At 40.0% G+C, this 11,537-nt stretch overlaps 2 protein-coding genes and 1 pseudogene across 2 annotated transcripts in view; 1 reads left to right on the top strand and 2 right to left on the bottom strand.

Moving 5' to 3' along the window:
* Window positions 1-11,537, bottom strand: part of LOC140936502 (uncharacterized) — a 470,324-nt gene that overhangs the window by 48,938 nt on the left and 409,849 nt on the right. The window lies entirely within an intron of this gene.
* LOC140938267 (uncharacterized) lies at window positions 455-3,634 on the bottom strand (annotated as a pseudogene).
* Window positions 8,188-10,869, top strand: LOC140938957 (uncharacterized). The gene is made up of 2 exons (XM_073388491.1): window positions 8,188-8,917; window positions 9,604-10,869. The coding sequence occupies exons 1-2, from the start codon at window positions 8,407-8,409 to the stop codon at window positions 10,410-10,412; spliced, it is 1,320 nt and encodes a 439-aa protein (XP_073244592.1). The 5' UTR covers window positions 8,188-8,406; the 3' UTR covers window positions 10,413-10,869.

Here is an 11,537-nt window from a genome sequence, read left to right as displayed (position 1 = left end):
CTTTTCTTTTTTTAATAACATCATTAATAGTAATCCTGAAGTTACAGTTGTATCTCACCATACGTTGGCATACGCCCTCTTAAAATCGACGTAAATTATGATGCTCCGGGTTTTTTATTAGGTCAGTAACACTGCTCGGAAGAAGCTGCCTCGTACCCAGACGTCTCTCTCTCGATGAAAATATGCGCGCAAAGGAAGGCGGGAAGAAGACAACAGGCTTCGCCTGCCGTCTGTACCCTTCCCATGGTCCCTTGCGGCTCATCACCAGTCTCTCGCGTTTCGCGCTCGCCTCTGCCATGCGAAAAACCGTGAAGCGCCTGAGAAGCAGGCTGTCTGAAGAAGTGAAACCGCGAAACTGATAGGACTTCCAGCAATATGAAAGAGATCTTTTAAGCAACTTTTGTGCCATTGGTCCTACTGAATGTAAGGTAACCACATTTTTTGTTTTGGTTTTTTAACTGGGGATTTCAACATGGAAGCTGTTGTCTACATGACATGATGAGGTGAGGCGATCGCTGGAACTTGATCTCGTAAAACAGACACCACTGTTATTCAGGATCATGGTGCAGTGTTCTCGTAATATTGGCTCGATGTAGAGGCCAAGAAGTGCTGCGGCAAGTACACCTGCAGTTATAGCCACTATTAAGTACCCCATGGCGAACTCCTTTTCAAGTCCTCAAACTTTACTTTGAAAAACGCTACTGCATTGACGTAGAAAACACCGACGCCGGCTCCGCAGGAAAACGATAACAGTAAAATGATCCAAACGCTGGGTAAAAAGCGATACCAGACAGCCAGGATAAAGAATAGAAGGTGAAAAACTTGGATGATCGCCAAACCCCATAGACAAGGGACCTTAGCTTTTTCAGCCCAGTCAGCTTTGATATATGACAAGATAACGAGATAGGACCTTCCAACCACCTCGCCTCCCGTGAGCGCAAATATATAGTACTGATAATGGTCACGTGCACTAAACGGAGCGTTTGGAAATGCTAGTGTTGTGACGACAGACACATAAATGAGATATTCTGAGAACCAGGCAATATAAATTGTTATTAAATCAGGCAGCATCTTCCATACAACAGCAAATTTTTCTTGAACTGAAAGGCGGTAGTCTCTTGGATTATTTTTGTCATCTCTTTGACTGTCCAATTCTTCACATTCATACTCTGTTGAAGGATTGGAAAATTATGTTATGGTTTACCAGATTAAACTACACTTAAACACCAGTTCAACCAAATTAACCCAGTTTCATATTCACAGAAAATGACTGGCCAAAAGACCGGGTAATATTGTGATAAACATTTCCCCTATTCCATTCCGGCAAAAAATGGGTAATATCAAATCGAGTGTCAAAGACAACGGACAGTCTGACGATATAATCTAATGATATCCCTCGAGGTATATCATGCGGGGAAGGATCTAGAAAAACTGAACGATTTTCCAGCTGCAGTGGTCTTTTCAATTAGCGACAAATATACTCTGAGAGCGTTTAAATGCAAAAAGGCTCTAGAGGACAGATCACAAAGAATTCTTTACGACTGTTTTAACACAATTTCAGAAAAAAGATGTGGAGGCCATGCCCCCGGTCTCTTTAGCCCCCTCGGCCCCTTCAGCCCCCTCGGTCCCTGTCTAGATCAGCTCTTGTAAATCACCTGATTAGCATTATATTAGCAAGTTCAGTATTTCATAGCTACCTTTATTAGCGTCCAGTGCAGTGTACTCTACCCCGGCGTGTTTGTCACTTGAGGGACTGGGAGACTTCACGTGTTTCTTGTCCATAATGTAATAACAGGCAGGAATGAGAAGGGAGACGACTGCCATGATTACAATCGCGATCTGAGGTGACACACACGCCCATGTTGTCAAGGCTACAGATAGCAATGGAACACCGGTTAGTAAAATCATACTGATTGCGCATAAGCACATATATACTGTATCGACTGATTCTAGTCCTAGCAGTACGCAGGACGTTTTTCACGTGAACCTAGTTTACGGCCTCAGCTCCCTAGACACACAACCATATAGTCAAAGCTACAGAGAACACTGGAAAGTTTGTTAAAAAAACATGATCATTACGCATAAACGCATATCGACTGATTCAAGTCTTAGCAGTACGCATGATGTTTGTCACATGAACCTAGTTTAGTAACCTTGGCTCCCACAGCTCTCCTTTGGCTCAGTGGTAGAGCAGCTGTGGCCCGTTTCTCGAAAGTCGCGATAATTAACGGGCCCGTTAAGTTGTTGTTGTTTACATGCAAGACAGAGGTTTCAATAGTCCTGCATATAACATGATAAAACTACCAGTTAATGAAACAAAATGGAGCAGTTTGTTAGCCAGGATCTGCGCTCTAATTCTTCATATTTCGATTTGAAATTTGATTTAGGGCCCGAAACGTTACCGGGACCTTTCGAGAAACGGGCCCCTGGACTAGTAACCAGAAGTTTATTAGGTTCGACTCCTGTTAGGGGCACTCGCATTTGTTCTTCCGAGGGGCCTGTATGATTCCTGTATCAATAGGCGTTTTTAGATCTAACCCCGCTTTACCGGGACATTTAGCTTTGGAAATTTTTGCACCCCCGCTGCTGTTAACAACCTCAATTTCCAATGAATTTAGCCTCCCAGGCAGACGTACGAACGTGGGGCAGGAACGCGTGACGAACCCCTAAGAACGTCTGCGAGGGAGGCTACAATGAATGAGGATCGTCATTTTTCCGTTGGCCGCGATGACAACATCCTTGCACGATCCACGCTAAATCTGTATGGCCTGCACTCGGTCGACCCACATATTCATCCTTTTTTCGCCCATTTCTTTTCTCCCACTGTCTTTTAAATGTTGAATATGAGACAATCGGGGCACAGAAACGAGAGTTTTTGTCCAAGAAATGCTACTGCTGTCCGACACTCTCTCAGAGCCGGACGCCATATTGGATTTCTGTTTACCTATTTCAGACCACGTGACCAGGTACGGCTAAAAACCTCTATTGACTGCCGGAAAGCTTTGTATACAAACGCTACATAAGACTATATGGGCAAAGCATTGAATTTGACTTTTAAGCGGTACCAGAAACTCTTAGTAACACCATGAACGCTACAATGTGTACCTCACCTCAGGCTACTTCAAGTCATGACGACACGCGCTCTAATAATATATATTAATTTCTAGATCTTACCTGTGTAGTAGAAGGGTGTTATCACATAACCTACTCCTGTTCCAGCGGAAAATGCAGTCAAGGCGACTTCATGATAAAAAGAAGTTAAACCCAAAACTGTCATCTCACTCATGCTGTAGCCCACTGAAGCTATTCCTAAGCCTATTAATTTCCAATAAACTTGTCCGGCTAGAGCAAGAATTAGTAGACTACAGGGTAATGCCAAACCAAGCGTGATAAACCGAGCAAAGTATGAAATTTTCTGCACGAAATAAGGTGCAATTAAAGTGAAAACAAAACTCGGCAATATACACGCAATTAGAACCATGGAAGATTGAATATATGTACCAGCTAAGATATCTTGAGCAGCAGTAATGAATAAGGAGAAACCATTGTAAATTAATGTTCCAAATGCGAAGAATGCCATCACCGTGCGCAAATTTTCGTGATCCTGTTGATCACTCTTGCCAGATTCTGACATTGTTTTTCTCTCACGGGCCTGGCTATGGGCTATATTTCAAACTTTGCAATAGTGGTGTACGTGTGCTTTCACTTTGAGCAGGGCTCAGAATCAGCTCAGTGTCTTTATACAGTTCTTGCTCATGTCACAGTATACTCTTCAAGTGCTGACCACTGATTGCGTCGGGCTTCTGGTTAACGATTCACTGACAATACTCTTGTGAAGGGTGGCTTGGGGTTTGCGATTCTTCTGATAAAATCGCTCAGGGGGCTGGAAGATGAAAATCACAAGTCACAAGGAAATTGATTGAGGTTTGTGGGTGAGGAGACTCTTCACCTTTTTGGCTGCTAGGCTGTCAGTGTGAATGTCTTGTTTCCCTGGAAAGAAAATCATTGGGGCGCAAAGTTATATGGAAATGAAGAGACCAGAAAACAAAAATAAAGCAATTAAGAAAAAGCATGACCCAGAACATAACCTGAAAACTTTGCATAAGAACAAAGGGCTGTTGATTGTGCGTGTAGGCAAATTGAAGAATTCAACTACAGTAAAAACCCGCGTATAAGAACCTAGGTTTTTCCAAGTTAGCCTAAACAGGTTCTTATATAAATGGTATTTAGTGTAAAATTAGGCTAACTAGGTTCTTAATTAGGTTCTTAACTTTTGTTCAAGAAATAAAGCTGAATTTTTAAATGATCTGGTGTTTAATGTCCAAAAACAGTATTCTTGGAGGCTTCGTTAAGCAAAATACTATACTATTTTAATCTGATTCTGTTACAATCAAACCTATGGTAAAGTTTTATGTAACCATGCTATAGTGTTTAGAGTATTATTGCATACAGACTGTGTTATATATATATATATATATATTTTTTTTTTTTTTTGAAAATAAGAACCTGTTTTAGGATTTTAGCCTAAAATGGTTCTTATGTGAGGGGTGCTTAAAAATGAAATTTTAGCCTAACAGGTTCTTAAATGTTAGGTTCTTATACGCGGGTTTTTACTGTATATATATATATATATATATATTTTTTTTTTTTGAAAATAAGAACCTGTTTTAGCATTTTAGCCTAAAATGGTTCTTATGTGAAGGGTGCTTAAAAATGAAATTTTAGCCTAACAGGTTCTTAAATGTTAGGTTCTTATACGCGGGTTTTTACTGTAACACAAACGTTTGGTAGAAACCCTTTCTCAACAATACACAACTAGACCATACAAATATCTGACGTTTGACAACAAAGTGAGCATTTAACGTGGGATGCTTTTTTTTACAATATCCGACGACACGATGTTGCTTTAAAGAAGTAATCTTCATTCAATTTACAGGCTATTATACGAAATTCTTAGAAGGAAAAAACAATGACCGATCCGCTAGGGATCGCTTTTTTCATGCATGTCCAGTTATAAACATAATTCTTAACACTCTCTTTTCAAGTTATTAAAATGCATCTCTGTACACGAAAAGATCGTAAATAATACCGCCGAGTAGGTTAATCTCTGAAACTTTGACCCGGTATCACCGAAGTATCTAGTAAGACTTCTTAAAAGAAATCGAAATTTAACGAAGAATGTATGACACCCAGTGTTGTTGCTATTTCGCTAGATATTTCTGACAGTGAGCTAACAAGGGACAAATTTCTCGAGTTGACCAGCTCTTTCAACATTTAAAATTAGGGAGCTTAAGCAACGACGACAGCGACGACAAGGAGAATGGCAAAAAAGTAGGTTTAGATTGGCAAAACAACAGCTTTGCATTTTTGTACATTTCTTTGTCATCGTTGCACACAACGCATCGTTGCACACAACGCATCGTTGCACACAACGTGAAACTCCTATTTTCACGTATTGTGGAGGACGTGAACACAAAACGACAATTTCTTTTTCTTTTCCTAAACTTCGATACAGTCCTTCAGTATTCAATTCTAGAAAATTCGCCATTATTTGTCGAATTGAACGAGATGAAATTAAAGCGATAAAGTTTATAAACGTGCGAAATCTTTTTTTTGAGACGTTTTTGTAGCCTTTGTTGTCGTTGTTGCTTTGACGGCAACGTCATATAAGGTAAAAAAGCAATAGTTTTAGTTAGCAAAACAACAACTCTGCACGTGCATCGCGTTTTTTTGTACATTTCTTTGCCGTCCCTGCACAACCACGACGTGAAATGGCTTAATTTTAAGTTTTTTTGAGGACGGAAACGGCAAGTCGATAAATTCTACCACCTCTGTCTAAACTCGTGGGCGCGGCCCCTTCTCTTCGGTTCCAACCTAACTTCCCTTAGCTTTTTTTAAGTGACAGGATGACTTGGGAAAATCGCGAAATGGTTTGAAAGGATGCGTAGTCTATTTTTCAGTGACATTTTCATAGAGGAAGCCGTTGTAGGGTCGCTATTAGGCTGATTTAGCAACAGGACGTGAACGTCACAGTTGACGACGCGAAAGCCCGTGGAAAGGACTAAACACGACTTCCGGTGTCCAATTTGCCCCTCTGCTATTGGTCAAGCCAGTTGTTTGATTTGCGCGCGCCGTCGTCAACCGACGCTCCCGTTCTAAATCAGCCTAATCTGCGACGCCTTCTATACATTGGCGTATTCGCTAATGAAGACTATGAAGAGATGACGCCAGTCCTTTACGGTGTGATTTTCTGATAAGGGAAGGAGGTGGATCGTAAGCACAGGATGATAAGCAGTTCAGTTAAGCCAAAATAAGGTACAGGATCTCAAGTATTTTCGCAACTGGTTGTAGTTTTGTTCTAATGCATCGTTTTCTCAAGTATGGAAACAATAGGGCCATTTATACGAGGAAAAATAAGACGCGTTTTTCATTAGACGCGTCCTAGATAAGACGCAGACTATCTCGTATAAAGGGCACATTAAGACGCGACTTAGCTAAGACGCGTCTTAGCTAAATTTTAAACAAAATGTGCCACGTTTATACGGAATAGTTTGCCTCTTATTTAGAACACGTCTTATGTAAGACGGGTGTTATTTTTCCTCGTATATACGGCCCTAATGACAGCTCACGCGTAGTAGAGAAATTCTATTTTAGATTGTGACGTAAGTCAAGTAGAAGTTGCGTAAATGAAAGTGTTGATAACCTATATCCCTCACTCTGAGGAACATTTTCAGTTATTTTGTACAAACTAACCATCACCAAGATGTGCTTTCTGCAAAAGCACGCCTTAAAAGGACAGCAGGACTTCGTCACTTCGATGTTCTATTATCCAGGCCGTTTCACTGAATTGTTTTCCTAGGAAGAGGAATACGGCGAAAAGGCTGGCTATTTTATAACGTTGAGTATTATCTGTAATTTATTGTGTTTTGTGGAGACAGTCAGTATGCATCTCATGCTGCCTGTGTGTTACTTGCATTTCATTTATTATGGAACCAGTCAAGTCATAAAAGGAAGTCTTGAAATTAAGTTGAAGTTGAAGCCGTCCGTTAGTTGACTTCGTCCATCCAGTTGCAAACTTCCTGCTATCAATCATTCATTCGTTGATATATCACTCTTTTTTTGGATAACCCTTTGAGACATTCTCAGACCGAACTTGCTTCAAAAACCAGAAATTACAAACAGGAAAAATAGACGATTCGAAGGTAACCTGAAACGGGTATCGACACAGGAGACTTAAGGCTTGTTTATACGAAGAAAAGTTTTCCCGGGAAAGACGGGAAAGACTTAAGCAAACGTTCATGATAATGAAAAAGATCCCTTTGCCCAAACCAAAAGCGCTCACGCATGCTCTGATTGTCTCGCCCTGACCGAGTTGACATGCCTGGGCAAGTCATGATGTTTATATGAAGAAAAGTTGGCGCGGCTAGGAGCAGGGTGAACCGGCTAGGCGGGTAACCCGTCCAGCTGAGCCAACTTCTTGTTTTTCATGTGAACGGTTCGCCAAGTTTTATAAGGAAACGTATAACAAGTTTGCTTGCCCAGGGTAGCTCGAGTAAGCCACTGAGTCTTCTACCCTGGACAACTTTTCTCCCTATAAACGGGACCTTAAGTTCTTTCCCCCCGGTAAGCATGGTATAGCAAGGAATAAATCAATGTGGTTGTGCTAGGAATAACTATCAGTCCTCAATGATTCGGGGAAAGTAAAAAAAAAAAAACCCACATCCCACGCGATCGAAGCCCTTTGTTTGGTCTCCCAAATCAGTTTTAAAACAGGTGGATTTTACATTTGACTGTCTGACAAACAGGTACTCATTGTTTTACCCTTTAAACCGGCATTAATTCTGCTCCAGAATTTACAAAAAGGCCTTGAAATTGATAGCATCGAGACCTTTATTTTTTGTATGTAATTACTGAAATATGAATGTGCAGCAAATAGAACTTCCTCACCGAAGAGTGAATGAAAGCGAAAAAAACTACGTATTAGTCAGTGATTGGCTAAAACTGGTATTGAAGAAATAGTTTATATGAGAGCATCTACAACTCGGGCATAAACATTGGTTAGTTTTTGTTAAATTTGTTGCTTTTTTAGATAACTCTACTGCTTTTAGGCATAAATGAATTGTAAATAAGTGTGTTTCTGAAATATCGTATGTAAATAGTCAAAATTTTATGTTTGATTTGCTAAAATTTACATATCTCTTTGTCTTACTATAGATCGCCTTGAACGTTTAAAAATAGTGCGAGAGGAATGAGTTGGAAAAATGCGTTCAGGACTACCTAATACATCCTTACCGATGATCTAAATGGTCTAAGCTTGGGTGAAAAAAAAGGGTTGGAACGCGTTTTTAAAGAGGAATCTCTGTCGAAGTTTCTTCGCTAAGTAAGGCAAACCTTAAACGCCCACAGATGGCAGATGGATCAAAAGAACACAACGAGGAAACGACAGAAATGGCTGATCTATTCCCGGAAGAAACAGAAAACAACCGAGAGAAAGAAAAGCCAATAACGATCGTTTCTTTTTTCGTTTTTGGTTTTCTGATTTATGCGATTTATTCGCTGATCATATCAGGCGCTCAAGATATTCTAGCTGGCACGGTTGTTCCCACATCCGCTGTATTAGTCGCGAATGTTGGCCCATATTTCGTCGTTACATCTGTAGCACCGTACTTCATCCAAAAAATCTCTTATTTTCCTCGTATATTGGCAATTTTTTGTCTAGAGGTCACCGGACTAATCATGGTTGTTGCTTCCAAGCAAGTTGGCGCGAGATTATTCGGAATATCCCTGTCTTCATTTGGTTTTGGCTTGGGAGAGTTATCGTTTATTGCCATGACTTCCTTCTATCTTGACGCCGCTGTCAGCGCCTTTTCGGCTGGTACCGGGGCTGGTATTTCTTTAGCGCCATTGTATTACACAGGTATCTTATTTTAGGAAACTTTGTAATTTAATTTAAAACGTTTTTGTCATTCGTATCGCATTTGCATCTAGCCTTTTACAAAATCGGCGTCCCCTCGTCAGGGATTCGTGACGGCTGATTGAAATAGCGTTTCGATTCCTAAAGAAGTTAATTTTTTGCTTTTATATTTGGATTTCAGTGGCTAACTCTTTGCTTTGCAATATTTTTGTTTCCATTGCTGAAAGCAATTTGAGTATCTGCAAAGTGAGGTTTTGTCGTGTCAAACATCATTACTTAGCTAAATAGACAAAGAAAGTAAAATTAATTTTCAAGACACAGCTGCCTGCAATTCAAGCTAATGATATTCATGAAATGGGAATATTGGGCCACTCTCACGATAGTTAATTAAAGTAAATTTCACATTTTTCTTTCGTAAAATTCGCCATCTCCCTTATTCTATGACTACAGAGGAATATTTTGATGGTAAATTATCATTTTAGGTTAAATTCTAAGCCAAGAGAACCGGGACTGGCAACTATTCGTGAAGTCAATCCTGTGTTTGGCTTTAATTTGCGTTTAAGGAGCATCTTTTTCTAGCTAAAATGCCGAAAAGTGCATGACCCAGAATTTTCTTTAACTGTTATGACTTTGTGGCGGTCCGTAAACAAAACTTAAATTTGACTAATCGATTCCTTTTTAATTCACAGCCATGACAACTTGGGCATGTCTGTCTCCATCTCTTACTATCTCAATCATGGCGGCCAGTTTGATTTTCTTGCTGATTTTCTATGGCCTAATGGAGAGAAAACACTCACAAGGCGAACAAAAGACCACAACAGGAATTACTCGGAAGGAAATTCAATATTCACCTATAGACGAGCAGACCACAGAACGTAAGGATAATCATTTAACATGGGACGACAAATTATTGGCTATCAAAGGAGTTTGCCCGATCATTGCTTCTATAATCAGTGCATGGATCGCAGAATACTTGATCATCCAATCCGTGATCACAACTATAGCCTTTCCGAGTGCACCATTTCCACCCCGAGATCACTACCAGTATTATATATTCGTTTTTCTTTTCGGTGAACTGTTCGGCAGATCGTATCTGATCGTGGCATCGTATTTGACGCCAAGCGTTGCTCCGAAGCTTATTTTCCGGAGAATATGGTTCCTTGCCGCGGCTGAAATTTCTATTTTAGTTTTCTTTTTATGCGCGGCATGGTTTCGCTTTTTGACTGATGTTTCAATAGTTTTAATTCTTGCCTTCATTGGTGGCATAATAATTGGTGTCATGTATGTCAACATGTTGGCAATTTACTCCGAAATTGAGGATCCTACTTCCAGAGAGTTTGTGTTAGGTTATGCATCTGCTGCGACTGGCGCTGGGGCGGTCACCGCTGGCTTATTAGGATTGCTGGTCGAGCCTTGGCTTCGCCGTCATTGTTTAAGTGTGGTAACCAATAGCAACTTCTGTTTCACTCGATCCCAGGGTGGACGAGTTTGTAGGTGAATTAGTCAGTAACTATAAACAAGGACAAAAGGAGGTCTGTAATTTGTACAGTTCTTGACTTTCTCAGTGTAACTAAAGTAAGGAATTTGTTGTATATACAATAAACTGTCATAATTAATGGTTAGATATATCGATTCCCCTAGAGGACAGTGGGCTTAAGGTGCGAGTGTTTTTGAAAGTGTGATTGATTGTGACTAACGGGTTAAATTTTCCATTCAGTTCCATTGTTCCTTCGTTCCACTCTCTTTACCGAAGTTATAACCAAAAAATCATTTTTAAAGTTGAAAATTAGACCCAGGCCGTAAATAAAGTACTTGTGTGTAAATATCGGATAAATAACCGGCGAACCCCACCTAAATAAGTTTCAACATATCGCCGGATTAACTTCGCCGGACGGCAATTAAATTAACTAAAGTTAAATAAATAAGGAAATTTATAGCAACGGCAACGACCATGTCGTCGAAAACTTCGCTAATAATCAATCTAAGTAGAATATTTTTAAAATACTTATAAGAGTTGAACTGAAAAATAAAAGGTGTGAAATGAAGGCTTACACGGGACAATACCTCGGGGTGAGGAAACAAATCCAAAGTGACTTAAGGTGGCTGAACACAGTTTGATTAGGTTGTGCATCGTTAACATTCATTAGGGCGTTATTTAAGACTCGTTGCATGTGTAAAGCTCAAATTTTTGCACGAAAAAATATGTTTATGAGACATGACATTTATAGCTTTAAAAGTGGGATTTGGATCGTTGTCATGGCTACATGGCTGTTTGAAAACAATCCTTTGCTTGTCTGTAGAAATTCCCATGATTCATATCGGTCCTTGTACATGGACTCTTCTTGTTTTGTCCGAACTGGTGGACAACCGCCACCTGCTCCAACTGTCATTGTTATTATTTTCTTCGACGAAAATGTCAATTATCATCGGAAGACTAAAAAATATAAGGTAATTCGTCAATTGCATTCAGATGTGTCAGTTTGCTTGGAAATCATTGGAATTAAAACCAACACATTTGACCCGTGGATCATATCAAAGGAGGCACCATTTCTCATCTTGGATTTGCGGATTAAGAATCTTCTCTCGTGAAGAGTTGGCATAAGTGAGCCCTTGTTTTATTAGT

Source organism: Porites lutea, chromosome 5, assembly GCF_958299795.1.
Source record: "Porites lutea chromosome 5, jaPorLute2.1, whole genome shotgun sequence".
In the NCBI taxonomy this organism is placed as follows: domain Eukaryota; kingdom Metazoa; phylum Cnidaria; class Anthozoa; order Scleractinia; family Poritidae; genus Porites; species Porites lutea.
This window is presented reverse-complemented; position numbering and strand designations above follow the sequence as displayed.